Source organism: Blennius ocellaris (genome assembly GCF_963422515.1).
Source record: "Blennius ocellaris genome assembly, chromosome: 17".
NCBI classification, from domain to species: Eukaryota; Metazoa; Chordata; class Actinopteri; order Blenniiformes; family Blenniidae; genus Blennius; species Blennius ocellaris.
Window position 1 is genome coordinate 1822399 of NC_137666.1, and position 20990 is coordinate 1843388.

At 44.7% G+C, this 20990-nt stretch overlaps 2 protein-coding genes across 2 annotated transcripts; both read left to right on the forward strand.

Annotated features, from left to right (window-relative positions):
• Positions 1-1622: 1622 nt before the first annotated feature.
• On the forward strand, positions 1623-2534 carry LOC308142760 (syntaxin-11-like; the record flags this gene model as incomplete). The annotated part of the gene is made up of 1 exon (XM_080513314.1): positions 1623-2534. One exon carries the CDS (start codon positions 1623-1625, stop codon positions 2532-2534), a length of 912 nt encoding a protein of 303 aa, XP_080369440.1.
• Positions 2535-5402: 2868 nt separating this feature from the next.
• stx11a (syntaxin 11a) lies at positions 5403-6317 on the forward strand (the record flags this gene model as incomplete). The annotated part of the gene is made up of 1 exon (XM_080512583.1): positions 5403-6317. One exon carries the CDS (start codon positions 5403-5405, stop codon positions 6315-6317), a length of 915 nt encoding a protein of 304 aa, XP_080368709.1.
• Positions 6318-20990: the final 14673 nt, after the last annotated feature.

A 20990-nucleotide genomic window follows, 5' to 3' on the forward strand; every position in this document is an offset into this window, starting at 1 on the left:
CAACTCATTCATGGACGAGTCGTCCTGCAGTCGTCGTCACAGTTTTTCATGTGACGCAAGAGGAATGCAGAAAGTTTTGTTTTCTGAGACGCTCTCCTCTTTCGCAGGTCAGATGATAGTTATCATGTCTGGAAAGTCGCTCAGCGCTCAGGCCGCTCACGGGACTCGGCTACGTTTTGCTCGATGAGCTCAGGAGGGGAAAAGAAGAAACATCTCGAGGTAACAAAAAAAAAAATCTATATTTCAATTGTGATTATTATCGTCATGACGTGTGACTCAAGTTGGACGTGACGCTACAGGTGGCGAAACCTCTCTGCTTTAGTTTTACTGGTCACAAGTCACGTCCGCTGCTTCTGCCTCTTGGAGGATTGACAAGAGAGTTTAATGACAGGGAGGTTGCTGGTTCATATCCCGAGATCGGCTCTTGAGCAAGGCCCCGGAACCTTTGGTTGCTCCCGAGAAGCTGCAAAGTGGCACCGACTGTGTGGTAATGTTATTAATCTGAATATGTAGTCAAATGCATACCCATTAAGTTCATTCTTCAAAGTATATATTTATATATATATAAAACTACTTCTGCTTTACATCATTATTTGTTTTTCATAGTGCAACGTAACACTTCCTGGTTCATGTTTACCTTTTAAAAGCATTTACAGAAATTGAGCAACCTTGACTTTTTTGTTCTTGTTTTTTCAGTTTTTATAAAAACAGCATCTTACTTTAATTACAAGCTCATTTAATTTTCATTCTTTACGTTACTGCTTGGGAACTTGTCCGTCGAGTCCCACGTGAGATTAAATGTCCATGTGGATCAGCAGCACTCATCTCAGATTACTCGATACTGGAGACCTGGAGGATTTTTGCACCGTCTCCACATTTCAAGCACAAAAATGTCAGGCTCGGTGAGAGAATCTGTAACTAGCTTCGTCAGTCACTGCATAATCTGTGATTTTACCTTTTTTGTTGTTGTTTTTGACGTGTGACATGCTGAATTCTCCCACAATTTTGATATTGAAGATAATATTTCAAGAAAAAGCAGCTGAATGAGACGTTACTGTGATGTGGAATATCCTCTGAAGTCGGCCAGTTATCCAAAGTGGCCCGTCTTGTTAAGTCATGTAATGCAGGTTTGCACCACCAGATGGTGCATTGAGCCACTAAAGAATCGATGCCACAACAAAAGCGGCTGCTGATTGTTTTTATTTGAATATGTAATTTAGTTTTGATCAGGTGAAAGTTGAAATGTTGTTCTCTTTTGTTTGAAAGATAATTACATTAACTGCATTACAAATTCTCACAAATATATGTTGCCTAAATCTTGTAGTTTGTGTGTTTTTTTTCATCACCTCCTGTACTTTCCTGCAGAAACGAGCACAGAATCATCAGTTTGTGGTCTGATCAGCCTGCTCTTTCCTCTCTTTCTCAACCATTTTTTTTTACAATTTATTGGAATTTCAAGTGCCGTGGAATGATCAAAACTGAATGACACTTGTGTTGTGGTTTGTGAAGTCACTGGAATGTTGTGTAACTTAGATTTTTGCAAGATATTTACAGTTTCAACAACTTTGAATTTGCATTATTAAAGTATAAATGTGTCGCCGTCTCGTTTGTCTCCTTCAGACATGAAGGACAGGCTGAGTCACCTGCAGCAGGTGCAGATTGACAATGACGGTTTCGACACGGTGGAGCTGGATGATGTGACGGCGCGTGGAGCAGCTGGACCCGCAGCAGCAGCAGCAGCAGCAGCATCTGGTCCCGAGCCACATCTGGATGCAGTCCTGCAGGAGGCCCAGCAGATACGCCTGCAAATCCAGCAGATCCAGATCGACGTCGGCGAGCTGAGGGACGTCAACCGCCGGTCCCTGAACAGGACCTCGCACGACGACGACGACGCGACCGGGCGGGACGCCAACGCGATCGGGACGGACGTCAGGCGGAGGGCGGAGGCCGCGCTGCACCGGCTGCACACCCTGAACGACCTCGGGGGGCGACTGGAGTCGCTGCGCGGCGGCTCCGACCCCGCGGCGCGCATCGCCAGGACGCAGTGCCGGTGCCTCGGCGGCGCGCTCCGCGAGGCGATGGTCGGCTACGGCGACGCGGAGACGAGCCACAGGGACGCCTGCAGGCGGCAGATCCAGAGGCAGATGGAGGTGGCGGGCCTGGACGTCGGCGGGCGGGAGCTGGAGGAGATGGTGGAGGAGGAGGAGGAGGAGGGGGGGGCAGCGACTGTGTTCGGCGTCCAGTCGGAGGGGGGCGGGAGGACTGCCCGCTCCGCGCTGCGGCGGCTCGAGAGCCGGCACGGCGAGCTCCGCGACCTGGAGGAGAGGATCCGGGCGGTGCAGGAGCTGTTCCTGGACGTGGCGGTGCTGGTGGAGGAGCAGGTCCCGGCCGTGGAGAGCATCCAGGACAACGTGCGAAACGCCGAGGGGGCCGTTCAAGACGGGGTTTTTAAGCTGGACAGAGCCGTAGCGTCCGATAACAGCAACCCACTCAGGAAGCTGTTTTGCAGCTGCTTTCCATGTTTTTACAACTGAGTTTAATGCGACTGGAACGAGCTGTTAAAGGCCGAGTGAAATGTAAAACACTACTTTGCAAAAAACGATAGTTGAGCGACTACTTCTACGGTTCCTCCGACTCTGCCCCACCACTGTTGTCGCATAACAAAGTTATTTGAATTTTGAATCTCCAGCCGAGGAAGTCGGGGGAATCCTTCTTCTTCGTGGGCGTGACGTCAAGAGTTGTGCAGATCTCCATCTGTTGTGTTTATATCGGCTTGTTTCCTCTTAAATATCTAAGTTTTATCAGTGTTTTGAAGTTATAGTCGGCGTTTTATGAGCCTTGATGAAAGATTGAGCCTGGAAGAGACCAGAGAGAGGAGAAAAGGAGCACGGGCTGCGGGAGCGGCTAGCTAGCTCGCGCGGCTAGCGGGAGCCGCTAGCACGAGCGGCTAGTAGACGATCAAGTAATACCTGGACTCATCCTCGGTGATTCCGCAGTGGGAAAAGCACTTTGACGTGTTGGATCCAGGAAGCCGGTCGTTCTGCCAGAAATCAGGAGCCTCAAAGCCTCAAAGGTGAAAACTGGCGGCTGCTGAGGTGAGGAGACGAGGACGAATGGAGGACGAACAGTCTTCTGTGTACAACCCGTGACGTCACTCTATTATTGTCAGAAGCTCCGTCCAGCAGCGAAAATACCGCTGTTTATCGGCTATTTTCTCGCAGATTGCCATGTTTTAGCATTTTACCCTTCAGCCAGTTAGCATAAAAAGGATCCTAGAAGCGACAGCCAGAGTGTTTTGGAGGTCGAATTTTCATTTCACTAGGACTTTAAGCTCTCCTGCTCCAAACAACCCCAACACAAACTTTGGAAATGTTTTATTCAAAACATTGTGTCTCTTGTTGTTGCTTTGGGTCATTTTAAGTCTCAATCTCAGCTGAAGCAGCAGAAGTAAAAGAAAATGATCAGAAAATGCCACATTGATGATAACTTCAGCAAAAAAACTAACAAAATTGATGCATTTGGGCCTCATATGGGAGGAGAACTAGTAAAACGGATCAGAATTACACTGTGTTTCACAACTGACAGTTTAAAAACACTTTTTAAAAAAAAGGCTAAAATTCTCCCTGGATGTCTTCAAAAGGTTTTCCATAAACATTCTGTCTCGCCCTGATGACACTCGGTGCCCTGCAAAGACAGACGTGCTAATCGCTGTAGTTATTGTTTGTGTTAAACAAACAAGAAAAAAAAAAAGCAGGAAGTGACTCCTAACTTGTCTCATAAAAGAAATTCAAAAATAGATTTAGTTTTTGACTTCCCTATTATTTTACTTCACTGGTGATCAATACGCATCTTCATGTATTAAGACATCATATTGTTTTCCACTTTTTTTTTTTAATCTTAGTTTTGAACTCATGTTCATTAAACACAAAACACGAAATTTACCATTAAAAAAAGCCATTCATTCAATACAAAGTGGAGGCGTGTGGGGAAGTTAAGTCCTCTTATTTCTAGGTAATTAAGTTTATTTTCTTTGTTGCTATTTTATCCATGTAAATGAGCCTTTAATCCTTGATACTTGTGAAGATGAACGCTTGTATGTGAAATTCCCCATGATGGAAATCTCCCCCTATTATCAACACGACGTCAACAAAGATTCTTTAAATGACGTGTCACGTTCAAGTTGAAGTCGTATTCTATGTATTAAAAAGAGACAACTCCAGTCTGCAGCATGATTTCAAACCACTATGCATTTGGTCCAAAATGTGAACGCATCAATTAGTTTTGCGCGCAAAAATGCGCAAAGTCGCACCGCTTATTAATGGATGTTTTGCACCTCCTGCTTCCTGGAGTCACACCGAGAGAGAAAAAGCTGTGAAATGAGCGATGGGGGGAGGAAAGAGGTGAGAAAGAGAGAGAGTGAGAGAGAGAGAGAGAGAGAGAGAGAGAGAGAGGGCGTCATCTTCCGCTTTAAGCGCCTCTGGTCTGCGCCCAGTTGTTTCTTGTGCGTCTGCGAGATAAAGCGCGCTCCTGCTTCACACCCTGGTCCATGTCGAAATTCACATTTATCACCGAGAGAAGAAAAGAGGAAATGACTCTCTCAGCACTCACCTCTTCTGCTCCGGAGACTTTAATGGTGTAACGTCGCAGCACAACGCACAGAGGTGGGTACAATCACTGTTTTGTCTTTTTTTTTTTTTTTTTAATCCTTCCATACTGATAATAATCGTTTAATTACGTTTATGCTGTCATTTCCTGGAGCTGCTTGTCTCCCTCTCTCGCATCCCCTCCACAAGAAGCTTTTGATTCTCCTGGTGAGATTACTTTAACACTTTTTTTTTTTTTTTTTAAGCGAATACAGCAGGAGAAAACTAAAGTGAACCGTTTGAGAACGTATTTTCAGACATTGGAACCCATCAAGGAGCAAGAACGTGTGGTCACTTCTTTAAAAATTGAGTTATGATAACTAATGTCATGAAACTTCAGTTATATTCAAAACGGTTCAAATCCACAGTTATTCCCGTTTTCTACATAACTTCTGAATATACGTAGCATGTTAAGGTTGTGTGTAAGTAATGTTTCGTTGAGAAATATATTATTTGTATTGCATCCTTCACACGCAAAATGCTGCCCCAAAGTGATTCACGTGTAATGAGAAACCAAAGAAATTGTATTAATAAAGGCCAAAACATTGAACTAAATGACTGAAAAAAATGTTCACGGAGTTTTTTGAAAGGAAAAAAAAGACATTAGTTTAGAGATTTTTACCCAGATTTGGTGATAAACTACTTAAGTTGTCAGGATAATTCAACTTTATTCATATAAGACTTTAAGTTAGTTGCATTTCCACAATTCTTAACTTCTTGTAAAGTCAATAAACCTCCTTTGACTTCGTCTCAGGCGAGATGAAGGACCGACTGTCTGAGCTGCAGGTCTTCGCCTACAAGGCGACGGAGGATGAGCGCAGACCGCCGGAGAGCCGCGCCCACGGCGCAGACGACGACGACGACGATGACGACGACGGCGACGTCGTCTTCCCGGAGCAGCACGCCGTCGTGTTCCAGGGCGAGGACGTGATGGACGACGTCTACAAGGAGGCCCACGCCATGAGGAAGGAGATGCTGCTGCTCACGCTGGACGTGAAGCGCCTGGGGAAGCAGAACACCCGCTTCCTCACGTCCGTCCGGAGGATCAGCAGCATCAAGCGGGACGCCAACGCGCTGGGGCGGGACATAAAGGCCCGGGGGGAAGGCGTCTACGCCCGGCTGGAGAAGCTGGGGCGTCTGTCCAGGCGCCTGGACGAGGAGCACGGCGCCGCCTCGGCGGTGGCGCGCATGGCGCGCTCGCAGTACGTCTCCCTGACCGCCGCCTTCCACCGCGCCATGTCGGAGTACAACGAGGCCGAGATGGCGCAGCGGGAGAACTGCAAGACGCGCATCCAGCGGCAGGCGGAGATCGTGGGCCGGGAGGTGAGCCGGGAGCAGATCGACGAGATGATGGAGACGGGCAAGTGGAACGTCTTCTCCGACGGCCTGCTGACGGAGGGGAGGAGCGCCAGGTCCGCCCTCAGCGAGATCGAGAGCCGGCACCGGGAGCTGCTGGAGCTGGAGGGCCGCATCCGGGACATCCACGAGCTCTTCGCCCAGATGGCGCTGCTGGTGGAGGAGCAGGGCGGCATGCTGGACAACGTGGAGGCCAGCGTGCGGGCCACCGAGGACTACGTCGCCACGGCCGAGGTTCAGATCAAGAAGGCCGTGAGGTACAAGAGGAACAACCCGTGCAAGAAGCTGTTCTGCTGCTGCTTCCCCTGCTGCAACTGAGCCACAGTCAGACCATCAAGATTAGATTCACATCTGCTTGCTGGTGCACTCATCTCGGTTTCTGTGCGAGAAAATAAGTTACACGACACAAGAAGACGCTCCAGAGTCATTTCAAACCACGCGAATTCGACGCGATACGGCAGTTACATTTCCCGACTGTTTGTGGGAACCTCGTCTCTGCGATTCCCCCGAACGCAGGCGTCCTCGACCTTTATCAGAGCGAGCGCTACGTGAAGGGCGCTGAGTAATTTGAAGAGGTGCTTGCGACAAACTTCCTGAATGAATGGAGTTGCACGGTTACACTCTCATGAGGGTAGATATTTTGTGTATGTGGGGGAAGTTGCTCAGTCATTAGCAATGATTCACCTCATGTCAGAATACTTTAGTAATATTATTATTGATTTTTTTTTTTTTTTTTTTTAAAGGACTGTTAATTTGTACAAAAAACAACAACTTGTGACGTCTTATTTAAATCAGTAAAAGCACGGTTTATTTTCTCAGCGTTTGATGGTTTGAGTCCGGGTTCCTGCTGCAGGCGTTGCTTAACGGGTCTTTGGAAACGCTGAGTGCAACACGTCGTCTGATTGTGGTGAGCCGGGCAGGCAAGTCGGGTTTCTCTGTGGATTGCGCAACGACGCGCCTGCCGGCCCCCTTTTTTCGGAGGTGTTCGGCTCACGACTTCCCCTTTGCGTGGCTCAAGAGCTCCGGGAGCCGATAACCCGGCGGGTCTCAGTGCTAAAGTGCACCTGAGCCGAGGCGCCAGCTCAAACGCGAGAGAATGGGACAACCAACCCGTCCGACTGCTTTGTGTTTGTTCAGAAAACCAATCTGCCTACCTAAATTAAATAAAAAAAAAAAAAAAGAAAGAAGAAAAGGTGACAACCCATCAGTCACGGGGGAAATCCCAGTCATCAGCTGGTGGAGTGACTCAGACCAGCTGTGGGTGTTTTCAGGATTAGCTGCCTCGCTCCTCGGTGTCGAAACGGCGTTCGGGGGTTGCAGTGATCGCATTTCCTCACCGGTGGTTTGTGGAGGACGATTTACAAGCAGCAGTAACTGTTGTTTCTTTTTTTTAAATTTGAACTCATTTTCACGCCGCCACAACAGGCTTGTGGTTGTACCTCTACTATTTTTAACTAGTGTCTGTTGAGGCTTGTATGATCACCAGGATGACGATCGTACCCTACTTCTGGTACAAAGTTGAGACTTTTACCCTCACCCTAAAAAAATTAGACACGTTTTTGCATATTTTGTTTTTTTTCCATCTTTCCATCTTGGCTGTAAAAATCAAAGATATTTCCACATGAGCTTGTCTCATGGCCTTTCAGAGCCACCAATAAACACCCCTAACAGGAGTGGGGTTCCACGCATTCAGCATTCGATATATCACTCACAGATTGTTGATTTTAAACAAGAAAATGCACCAGAAGCTAAAAATGAAACATTGGATTTTCTTGAAATGATTTTCCTATCTTATCTATGTAATGTGTTTGCTGAATTCCCTGCTGTCGCCCCTCTTATCTTTATCTACGCTAAATCACTGCTATCAGGCCTGCTGTTGAACACCAGGATGGCCGAGTGGTTAAGGCGTTGGACTTAAGATCCAATGGACGATAGTCCTCGTGGGTTCGAACCCCACTCCTGGTAGAAGTTCTCATTATGAGATTCTTCTCATCATCCAAGAACAGATTGGACTTGGGCTTTGCACATAAGCATGCAGGGCTTTATGACCCTCACTTTAATAGAGTGCTAGAGTGGATGAGCATTTAGAAGTAACTATGAAGGAGAAAGTTGAACTTGACCTGCTGCTTTTCAGCCAAATTGGTCTTTTGAAACGGCTAAATTAGAAGAGATGTGACACAGTTAATAATCAGAGACTCACCGTTTTTTCATCTCAAACTTTAAATAAGTTATAATCATGGAAATTTAAAAGTCGCCCCAAAATCTCAGACATGAAATGTCTCTGACTGGTTTAACTTCCCGCCAGTCACTCATTGTGTTAATCAGTCATTGGCCGGACTGCTACTAAGCCCCGCCTCCTCGGAGCGGCTTTCACATCACCCCAAGCTGCTCACACACACACACACACACACACACTATTATAGAGAGAGAAATCAAGAAATCCTCTTTTTTTGAAGATTATCTGTAGAAAATATCGCAAATACCGTTCAGAAGCTGTGGTTGGTTTGTTAAAATAAACACATTTAGACAGAATTACAGTATGTTATCATAATTTATTTTAAAGAAAAGTCTCTTCTTCTGGGTTTAATTGCAGAAGAAGCACAGTCAACACAACATGAAGAGGGTCCAATGGCCCAGTAGGAATGTTCACAATGCTCAGGATGAGCGAAGGCCGCAGGTTTTCGGTTTCTTCTTCCAGGTCGCTGATTTCAAACTTGCACAGCTCCTCTGTCGCGACGCCTTTTCTGCATTCTGTATTCTTTCTGTCGAAGGCGGTGCTGCAGGAGGAGTGCGTCTCTCTCCACTACCAGACTGCTGTACCTCGAGTTCAGCGGCTTTTCGCCTTCAAGCGATCGTCGTAGGTTGTCCACGATTCCTCCCAGCGAAAGAATAGATTGTCTGAGCGCCGCGTTTTTAACCTCCATCGCTTGGCTCTCCTTCTCCAAGGCTTGTAGTTCTGACTGCTTTGTCTCCAGCACTTTGAGCTCTTTCTCAAGAGAGGCCACTTGTTTGACCAGAGAGGTTTTTTCTTTTGCCAGCGACTTGTGCTCGTCTTTGCTCTGCTTACGTCTCTGAAGACTCTGGTGACAAGCGGCAATGTCCTTCGTCAAGCTGTTCTGTTTTTGATTGAGGTCATTAATGTCCTTTTGAAGCGAGTCACACTGTTCGGACCAGTCCTCTTCTTTCAGGAGTTGTTTGAAGAGCTTGCTGAAGGTTTTACTGAAGGACTTCTCTTTTTTCTGCAGGACATTACACTCAATCGCCAGTTCAGCATAAGTCTTTTTGGCACTGTCGTTGCTCCGGTGTTGCTCCTCCAACAGCTTGATTTGCTCTTGCAGATTGTCATTGGTCTTTTTGAGCTCATTCAAGTGTTTTGCTTTTTCCTCACTCATGGCCTGCCAAGGGCGTTCGGTCTCATATTGTTCGGTGAGAAGCTGGAGCTCTTTCCTCAGCGCCTCGTTGTGACGTTCCGCGGCGTCTGTGGCAACGACCAGTTCGGCTGTCGTCTCTCTGCACGTTGCTGCGTCTCCAATCTCTCTGGACATTCGTCGGATCTCCTGCTGCAAAGCGACGTTCTCCTGGACAGCGGCCTCTTTCTTGGCCTCCAACGTTTTGAGAAGTTGCTGCTTTTCTTGCAGTCCATGGAGTTCCTCTCTCAAAGACTGGTTAATCCGGGTCAGTTCCTCAGTGTCCTTCAGATGGTGACCCTGAAGTGCAAACCACAACAACAAATCACTAAACACAACAACAAATTGAAAAACACAACTTCACATTGAAAAAACACAACCGCAAGGGAAGAAAACATTACAACAAATTAAAAAAAGACAACAACAAATTGAAAAACACAACTGTAAATTGGAAAACACAACAGCAAATCATTAAACACAACAACAAATCTAAAAACACAACAGTAATTTGCTGATTTGCTGTTGCGTTTTTCAATGTGTTGTTGCGTTTTTCAATTTGCAGATGTGTTTAGTGATTTGTTGTTGTGGTTTGCACTTCAGGGCCACCGTACCTTCGTCGCTTCGTCAAACTTGTCCACCTGAAGACTTTCACACAGTTCTTTGGTCTGCTCCGTGGCCATCATGGTCATCGCTGCACCGTCCTGCTCGTGGTTAAATCTCACGTTGAAAAAGGATTCACTGGCTGCAATCATCAACGGGAACGCACGCTGGGAGCACTTTATCGTAAACTCGCCTGCAGGGAACTCTAAAGAACTCTGACTGATATTTGTGTTTTCAGTGGCTTTTAAAGCAGTTGGATCATAGCCTCTCGGATCAAAGCATCAAAGGATCTCAGTCAGATCAAAGCATCTCCTTTATGACATCACAAGCTGCCTGCCACCACTGGACTGGCTATTCAATGAGTCTGGGTGTAGAGCAAAGCTGAACCTTTAAAGTTGTACAATCTTTATTAAACAATCAGGGTATCAACACACCACATTTTGTATTTCTTTAATCCATTTTCTATGGTTCGTTGTCTGCAGTTGTTGGCCTTTGGTGCCATCTGGTGGACAGATATGACAAATGCATGTTATTTGTGTTTTTGAGGTTCATAAAGGTGTAAAAGTACTTGATTAAACAATGTTTAATTGTTGATGGGCTATGTTTTTTTTTTTTTTTTTTTTAAGAAAGTGAGCTCTTTTCCTGCTCTTCACCTCCACAGTTGTAGAAATCAAGGCAAAGCTTATTCTAACTGATCTTGACTGTCAAAGCAACACAAACCTGTCTGATGACTCAACAAACAAGGGAAAGCTTTTGCAAACCCATGAAACATGTCCTTTGACCCTTGATGACTGGTATAAAAACCCTGCTTCTGATTTAATCTCGACAGCACAAGTGTCAAAGTGATAAAAGTGATGTTTGGCCCTTCCTACTTATGCGTCAAAGCTCAGGCTAGGCTGCAAGTGGACGAGGTGGCCGAGTGGTTAAGGCGATGGATTGCTAATCCATTGTGCTCTGCACGCGTGGGTTCGAATCCCATCCTCGTCGGAGCCTTATTGTCAAAGCGATGTCCATCAAGTGATGACAAGTCTCTATCTGAAATCTTACAAACAGACTGAACTGATAGATTGTGATTAGAAAAGTAGAATAATGTCCACTCCATCCATGTTGAGGCTTTGCATCGGTGAAATACAGACCATGATAAGTATTGACTCTTTTATTATTATTATTAACTCTTGGTAGAAGTTCTCATTATGAGATTCTTCTCCTCATCCAAGAACAGATTGGTCCAGGAGAACGAGAGCTTTGCTCATAAGCATGCAGGGCTTTATGACCCTCACTTTAATAGAGTGTTTTAGTGGATGAGCATTTAGAAGTAACTATGAAGGAGAAAGTTGAACTTGACCTGCAGCTTTTCAGCCAAATTGGTCTTTTGAAATGGCTAAATTAGAAGAGATGTGACACAGTTAATAATCAGAGACTCACCGTTTTTTCATCTCAAACTTTAAATAAGTTATAATCATGGAAATTTTAAAGTCGCCCCAAAATCTCAGACATGAAATGTCTCTGACTGGTTTAACTTCCCGCCAGTCACTCATAGTGTTAATCAGTCACTGGCCGGACTGCTCCTAAGCCCCGCCTCCTCGGAGCAGCTTTCACATCACCCCAAGCTGCTCACACACACACACACACACAATATTATAGAGAGAGAAATCAAGAAATCCTCTTTTTTTGAAGATTATCTGTAGAAAATATCGCAAATACCATTCAGAAGCTGTGGTTGGTTTGTTAAAATAAACACATTTAGACAGAATTACAGTATGTTATCATAATTTATTTTAAAGAAAAGTCTCTTCTTCTGGGTTTAATTGCAGAAGAAGCACAGTCAACACAACATGAAGAGGGTCCAATGGCCCAGTAGGAATGTTCACAATGCTCAGGATGAGCGAAGGTCGCAGGTTTTCAGTTTCTTCTTCCAGGTCGCTGATTTCAAACTTGCACAGCTCCTCTGTCGCGACGTCTTTTCTGCATTCTGTATTCTTTCTGTCGAAGGCGGTGCTGCAGGAGGAGTGCGTCTCTCTCCACTACCAGACTGCTGTACCTCGAGTTCAGCGGCTTTTCGCCTTCAAGCGATCGTCGTAGGTTGTCCACGATTCCTCCCAGCGAAAGAATAGATTGTCTGAGCGCCGCGTTTTTAACCTCCATCGCTTGGCTCTCCTTCTCCAAGGCTTGTAGTTCTGACTGCTTTGTCTCCAGCACTTTGAGCTCTTTCTCAAGAGAGGCCACTTGTTTGACCAGAGAGGTTTTTTCTTTTGCCAGCGACTTGTGCCCGTCTTTGCTCTGCTTACGTCTCTGAAGACTCTGGTGACAAGCGGCAATGTCCTTCGTCAAGTTGTTCTGTTTTTGATTGAGGTCATTAATGTCCTTTTGAAGCGAGTCACACTGTTCGGACCAGTCCTCTTCTTTCAGGAGTTGTTTGAAGAGCTTGCTGAAGGTTTTACTGAAGGACTTCTCTTTTTTGCGGAGGACATTACACTCAATCACCAGTTCAGCATAAGTCTTTTTGGCACTGTCGTTGCTCCGGTGTTGCTCCTCCAACAGCTTGATTTGCTCTTGCAGATTGTCATTGGTCTTTTTGAGCTCATTCAAGTGTTTTGCCTTTTCCTCACTCATGGCCTGCCAAGGGCGTTCGGTCTCATATTGTTCGGTGAGAAGCTGGAGCTCTTTCCTCAGCGCCTCGTTGTGACGTTCCGCGGCGTCTGTGGCAACGGCCAGTTCGGCTGTCGTCTCTCTGCACGTTACTGCGTCTCCAACCTCTCTGGACATTCGTCGGATCTCCTGCTGCAAAGCGACGTTCTCCTGGACAGCGGCCTCTTTCTTGGCCTCCAAAGTTTTGAGAAGTTGCTGCTTTTCTTGCAGTCCATGGAGTTCCTCTCTCAAAGACTGGTTAATCCGGGTCAGTTCCTCAGTGTCCTTCAGATGGTGACCCTGAAGTGCAAACCACAACAACAAATCACTAAACACAACAACAAATTGAAAAACACAACTTCACATTGAAAAACACAACCGTGAGTGAAAAAACACAACAACAAATAAAAAAATGACAACAAAAAATGGAAAACACAACTGCAAATCATTAAACACAACAACAAATTGAAAAACACAACAGTAATTTGCTGATTTGTTGTTGCGTTTTTCAATTTGCAGATGTGTTTAGTGATTTGTTGTTGTGGTTTGCACTTCAGGGCCACCGTACCTTCGTCGCTTCGTCAAACTTGTCCACCTGAAGACTTTCACACAGTTCTTTGGTCTGCTCCGTGGCCATCATGGTCATCGCTGCACCGTCCTGCTCGTGGTTAAATCTCACGTTGAAAAAGGATTCACTGGCTGCAATCATCAACGGGAACGCACGCTGGGAGCACTTTATCGTAAACTCGCCTGCAGGGAACTCTAAAGAACTCTGACTGATATTTGTGTTTTCAGTGGATTTTAAAGCAGTTGGATCATAGCCTCTCGGATCAAAGCATCAAAGGATCTCAGTCAGATCAAAGCATCTCCTTTATGACATCACAGGCTGCCTGCCACCATTGGACTGGCTATTTAATGAGTCTGGGTGTAGAGCAAAGCTGAACCTTTAAAGTTGTACTATCTTCATTAAACAATCAGGGTATCAACACACCACATTTTGTATTTCTTTAATCCATTTTCTATGGTTCGTTGTCTGCAGTTGTTGGCCTTTGGCGCCATCTGGTGGACAGATATGACATATGCATGTTATTTGTGTTTTTGAGGTTCATAAAGGTGTAAAAGTACTTGATTAAACAATGTTTAATTGTTGATGGGCTATGTATTTTAGTTTTTTTTTTTAAGAAAGTGAGCTCTTTTCCTGCTCTTCACCTCCACAGTTGTAGAAATCAAGGCAAAGCTTATGCTAACTGATCTTGACAGTCAAAGCAACACATATCGTCTCTGATGACTCAACAAACAAGGGAAAGCTTTTGCAAACCCATGAAACATGTCCTTTGACCCTTGATGACTGGTATAAAAACACTGCTTCTGATTTAATCTCGACAGCACAAGTGTCAAAGTGATAAAAGTGATGTTTGGCCCTTCCTACTTATGCGTCAAAGCTCAGAGTGGCCTCCAAGTGGACGAGGTGGCCGAGTGGTTAAGGCGATGGATTGCTAATCCATTGTGCTCTGCACGCGTGGGGTCGAATCCCATCCTCGTCGGAGCTTTATTGTCAAAGCGATGTCCATCAAGTGATGACAAGTCTCTATATGAAATCTTACAAACAGACTGAACTGATAGATTGTGATTAGAAAAGTAGAATAATGCACACTCCATCCATGTTGAGGCTTTGCGTCTAGTGAAATACAGACCGTTATAAGTATTGACTCTTTTATTATTATTATTAACTCTTGGTAGAAGTTCTCATTATGAGATTCTTCTCATCATCCAAGAACAGCTTGGGCTTTGCACATAAGCATGCAGGGCTTTATGACCCTCACTTTAATAGAGTGTTTTAGTGGATGAGCATTTAGAAGTAACTATGAAGGAGAAAGTTGAACTTGACCTGCAGCTTTTCAGCCAAATTGGTCTTTTGAAATGGCTAAATTAGAAGAGATGTGACACAGTTAATAATCAGAGACTCACCGTTTTTTCATCTCAAACTTTAAATAAGTTATAATCATGGAAATTTAAAAGTCGCCCCAAAATCTCAGACATGAAATGTCTCTGACTGGTTTAACTTCCCGCCAGTCACTCATTGTGTTAATCAGTCATTGGCCGGACTGCTCCTAAGCCCCGCCTCCTCGGAGCGGCTTTCACATCACCCCAAGCTGCTCACACACACACACACACACACACACACACACACACACACACACACACACACACACACACTATTATAGAGAGAGAAATCAAGAAATCCTCTTTTTTTGAAGATTATCTGTAGAAAATATCGCAAATACCATTCAGAAGCTGTGGTTGGTTTGTTAAAATAAACACATTTAGACAGAATTACAGTATGTTATCATAATTTATTTTAAAGAAAAGTCTCTTCTTCTGGGTTTAATTGCAGAAGAAGCACAGTCAACACAACATGAAGAGGGTCCAATGGCCCAGTAGGAATGTTCACAATGCTCAGGATGAGCGAAGGCCGCAGGTTTTCAGTTTCTTCTTCCAGGTCGCTGATTTCAAACTTGCACAGCTCCTCTGTCGCGACGTCTTTTCTGCATTCTGTATTCTTTCTGTCGAAGGCGGTGCTGCAGGAGGAGTGCGTCTCTCTCCACTACCAGACTGCTGTACCTCAAGTTCAGCGGCTTTTCGCCTTCAAGCGATCGTCGTAGGTTGTCCACGATTCCTCCCAGCGAAAGAATAGATTGTCTGAGCGCCGCGTTTTTAACCTCCATCGCTTGGCTCTCCTTCTCCAAGGCTCGTAGTTCTGACTGCTTTGTCTCCAGCACTTTGAGCTCTTTCTCAAGAGAGGCCACTTGTTTGACCAGAGAGGTTTTTTCTTTTGCCAGCGACTTGTGCTCGTCTTTGCTCTGCTTACGTCTCTGAAGACTCTGGTGACAAGCGGCAATGTCCTTCGTCAAGCTGTTCTGTTTTTGATTGAGGTCATTAATGTCCTTTTTAAGCGAGTCACACTGTCCGGACCAGTCCTCTTCTTTCAGGAGTTGTTTGAAGAGCTTGCTGAAGGTTTTGCTGAAGGACTTCTCTTTTTTCTGCAGGACATTACACTCAATCACCAGTTCAGCATAAGTCTTTTTGGCAATGTCGTTGCTCCGGTGTTGCTCCTCCAACAGCTTGATTTGCTCTTGCAGATTGTCATTGGTCTTTTTGAGCTCATTCAAGTGTTTTGCCTTTTCCTCACTCGTGGCCTGCCAAGGGCGTTCGGTCTCATATTGTTCAGTGAGAAGCTGGAGCTCTTTCCTCAGCGCCTCGTTGTGACGTTCCGCGGCGTCTGTGGCAACGACCAGTTCGGCTGTCGTCTCTCTGCACGTTGCTGCGTCTCCAATCTCTCTGGACATTCGTCGGATCTCCTGCTGCAAAGCGACGTTCTCCTGGACAGCGGCCTCTTTCTTGGCCTCCAAAGTTTTGAGAAGTTGCTGCTTTTCTTGCAATCCATGGAGTTCCTCTCTCAAAGACTGGTTAATCCGGGTCAGTTCCTCAGTGTCCTTCAGATGGTGACCCTGAAGTGCAAACCACAACAACAAATCACTAAACACAACAACAAATTGAAAAACACAACTGCACATTGAAAAACACAACCGCAAGGGAAGAAAACATTACAACAAATTAAAAAAAGACAACAACAAATTGAAAAACACAACTGCAAATTGGAAAACACAACAGCAAATCATTAAACACAACAACAAATCTAAAAACACAACAGTAATTTGCTGATTTGCTGTTGTGTTTTTCAATGTGTTGTTGTGTTTTTCAATTTGCAGTTGTGTTTAGCGATTTGTTGTTGTGGTTTGCACTTCAGGGCCACCGTACCTTCGTCACTTCGTCAAACTTGTCCACCTGAAGACTTTCACACAGTTCTTTGGTCTGCTCCGTGGCCATCATGGTCATCGCTGCACCGTCCTGCTCGTGGTTAAATCTCACGTTGAAAAAGGATTCACTGGCTGCAATCATCAACGGGAACGCACGCTGGGAGCACTTTATCGTAAACTCGCCTGCAGGGAACTCTAAAGAACTCTGACTGATATTTGTGTTTTCAGTGGCTTTTAAAGCAGTTGGATCATAGCCTCTCGGATCAAAGCATCAAAGGATCTCAGTCAGATCAAAGCATCTCCTTTATGACATCACAGGCTGCCTGCCACCATTGGACTGGCTATTTAATGAGTCTGGGTGTAGAGCAAAGCTGAACCTTTAAAGTTGTACTATCTTCATTAAACAATCAGGGTATCAACACACCACATTTTGTATTTCTTTAATCCATTTTCTATGGTTCGTTGTCTGCAGTTGTTGGCCTTTGGCGCCATCTGGTGGACAGATATGACATGCATGTTATTTGTGTTTTTGAGGTTCATAAAGGTGTAAAAGTACTTGATTAAACAATGTTTAATTGTTGATGGGCTATGTATTTTAGTTTTTTTTTTTAAGAAAGTGAGCTCTTTTCCTGCTCTTCACCTCCACAGTTGTAGATATCAAGGCAAAGCTTATGCTAACTGATCTTGACAGTCAAAGCAACACATATCGTCTCTGATGACTCAACAAACAAGGGGAAGCTTGTGCAAACCAATGAAACATGTCCTTTGACCCTTGATGACTGGTATAAAAACACTGCTTCTGATTTAATCTCGACAGCACAAGTGTCAAAGTGATAAAAGTGATGTTTGGCCCTTCCTACTTATGCGTCAAAGCTCAGAGTGGGCTGCAAGTGGACGAGGTGGCCGAGTGGTTAAGGCGATGGATTGCTAATCCATTGTGCTCTGCACGCGTGGGTTCGAATCCCATCCTCGTCGGAGCTTTATTGTCAAAGCGATGTCCATCAAGTGATGACAAGTCTCTATATGAAATCTTACAAACAGACTGAACTGATAGATTGTGATTAGAAAAGTAGAATAATGCACACTCCATCCATGTTGAGGCTTTGCATCGGTGAAATACAGACCATGATAAGTATTGACTCTTTTATTATTATTATTAACTCTTGGTAGAAGTTCTCATTATGAGATTTTTCTCCTCATCCAAGAACAGATTGGTCCAGGAGAACGAGAGCTTTGCTCATAAGCATGCAGGGCTTTATGACCCTCACTTTAATAGAGTGTTATAGTGGATGAGCATTTAGAAGTAACTATGAAGGAGAAAGTTGAACTTGACCTGCAGCTTTTCAGCCAAATTGGTCTTTTGAAATGGCTAAATTAGAAGAGATGTGACACAGTTAATAATCAGAGACTCACCGTTTTTTCATCTCAAACTTTAAATAAGTTATAATCATGGAAATTTAAAAGTCGCCCCAAAATCTCAGACATGAAATGTCTCTGACTGGTTTCACTTCCCGCCAGTCACTCATAGTGTTAATCAGTCATTGGCCGGACTGCTCCTAAGCCCCGCCTCCTCGGAGCGGCTTTCACATCACCCCAAGCTGCTCACACACACACACACACACACACACTATTATAGAGAGAGAAATCAAGAAATCCTCTTTTTTTTAAGCTTATCTGTAGAAAATATCGCAAATACAGTTCAGAAGCTGTGGTTGGTTTGTTAAACTAAACACATTTAGACAGAATTACAGTATGTTATCATAATTTATTTTAAAGAAAAGTCTCTTCTTCTGGGTTTAATTGCAGAAGAAGCACAGTCAACACAACATGAAGAGGGTCCAATGGCCCAGTAGGAATGTTCACAATGCTCAGGATGAGCGAAGGCCGCAGGTTTTCAGTTTCTTCTTCCAGGTCGCTGATTTCAAACTTGCACAGCTCCTCTGTCGCGACGTCTTTTCTGCATTCTGTATTCTTTCTGTCGAAGGCGGTGCTGCAGGAGGAGTGCGTCTCTCTCCACTACCAGACTGCTGTACCTCGAGTTCAGCGGCTTTTCGCCTTCAAGCGATCGTCGTAGGTTGTCCACGATTCCTCCCAGCGAAAGAATAGATTGTCTGAGCGCCGCGTTTTTAACCTCCATCGCTTGGCTCTCCTTCTCCAAGGCTTGTAGTTCTGACTGCTTTGTCTCCAGCACTTTGAGCTCTTTCTCAAGAGAGGCCACTTGTTTGACCAGAGAGGTTTTTTCTTTTGCCAGCGACTTGTGCTCGTCTTTGCTCTGCTTACGTCTCTGAAGACTCTGGTGACAAGCGGCAATGTCCTTCGTCAAGCTGTTCTGTTTTTGATTGAGGTCATTAATGTCCTTTTTAAGCGAGTCACACTGTTCGGACCAGTCCTCTTCTTTCAGGAGTTGTTTGAAGAGCTTGCTGAAGGTTTTACTGAAGGACTTCTCTTTTTTCTGCAGGACATTACACTCAATCACCAGTTCAGAATGAGTCTTTTTGGCAATGTCGTTGCTCCGGTGTTGCTCCTCCAACAGCTTGATTTGCTCTTGCAGATTGTCATTGGTCTTTTTGAGCTCATTCAAGTGTTTTGCTTTTTCCTCACTCGTGGCCTGCCAAGGGCGTTCAGTCTCATATTGTTCGGTGAGAAGCTGGAGCTCTTTCCTCAGCGCCTCGTTGTGACGTTCCGCGGCGTCTGTGGCAACGACCAGTTCGGCTGTCGTCTCTCTGCACGTTGCTGCGTCTCCAACCTCTCTGCACATTCGTCGGATCTCCTGCTGCAAAGCGACGTTCTCCTGGACAGCGGCCTCTTTCTTGGCCTCCAAAGTTTTGAGAAGTTGCTGCTTTTCTTGCAATCCATGGAGTTCCTCTCTCAAAGACTGGTTAATCCGGGTCAGTTCCTCAGTGTCCTTCATATGGTGAATATGAGTGCAAACCACAACAACAAATCACTAAACACAACAACAAATTGAAAAACACAACTTCACATTGAAAAACCACAACCGCGAGTGAAAAAACACAACAACAAATAAAAAAATGACAACAAAAAATGGAAAAACACAACTGCAAATCATGAAACACAACAGCAAATCATTAAACACAACAACAAATCTAAAAACACAACAGTAATTTGCTGAATTGCTGTTGCGTTTTTCAATGTGTTGTTGTGTTTTTCAATTTGCAGTTGTGTTTAGCGATTTGTTGTTGTGGTTTGCACTTCAGGGCCACCGTACCTTCGTCACTTCGTCAAACTTGTCCACCTGAAGACTTTCACACAGTTCTTTGGTCTGCTCCGTGGCCATCATGGTCATCGCTGCACCGTCCTGCTCGTGGTTAAATCTCACGTTGAAAAAGGATTCACTGGCTGCAATCATCAACGGGAACGCACGCTGGGAGCACTTTATCGTAAACTCGCCTGCAGGGAACTCTAAAGAACTCTGACTGATATTTGTGTTTTCAGTGGCTTTTAAAGCAGTTGGATCATAGCCTCTCGGATCAAAGCATCAAAGGATCTCAATCAGATCAAAGCATCTCCTTTATGACATCACAGGCTGCCTGCCACCATTGGACTGACTATTTAATGAGTCTGGGTGTAGAGCAAAGCTGAACCTTTAAAGTTGTACAATCTTTATTAAACAATCAGGGTATCAACACACCACATTTTGTATTTCTTTAATCCATTTTCTATGGTTCGCTGTCTGCAGTTGTTGGCCTTTGGTGCCATCTGGTGGACAGATATGACAAATTCATGTTATTTGTGTTTTTGAGGTTCATAAAGGTGTAAAAGTACTTGATTAAACAATGTTTAATTGTTGATGGGCTATGTATTTTAGTTTTTTTTTTTTTTTTAAGAAAGTGAGCTCTTTTCCTGCTCTTTATCTCCACAGTTGTAGAAATCAAGGCAAAGCTTATGCTAACTGATCTTGACTGTCAAAGCAACACAAACCTGTCTGATGAATCAACAAACAAGGGAAAGCTTTTGCAAACCCATGAAACATGTCCTTTGACCCTTGATGACTGGTATAAAAACACTGCTTCTGATTTAATCTATACAGCGTCGAAGTGTCAAAGTGATAAAAGTGATGTTTGGCCCTTCCTACTTATGCGTCAAAGCTCAGAGTAGGCTGCAAGTGGACGAGGTGGCCGAGTGGTTAAGGCGATGGATTGCTAATCCATTGTGCTCTGCACGCGTGGGTTCGAATCCCATCCTCGTCGGAGCCTTATTGTCAAAGCGATGTCCATCAAGTGATGACAAGTCTCCATCTGAAATCTTACAAACAGACTGAACTGATAGATTGTGATTAGAAAAGTAGAATAATGCACACTCCATCCATGTTGAGGCTTTGCGTCTGTGAAATACAGACCGCTATAAGTATTGACTCTTTTATTATTATTATTATTAATATTATGTCTGATAAAGATTTTGTGTCCTGTTGTTGAGTAGACATTGTGATTTCATGGGACGTGAAATGAGCATGGGATCCAGTCGACTTGCAGTAAAAACGTCTTCACAAGAGTGAATTTCACATGAGGACATGTGAG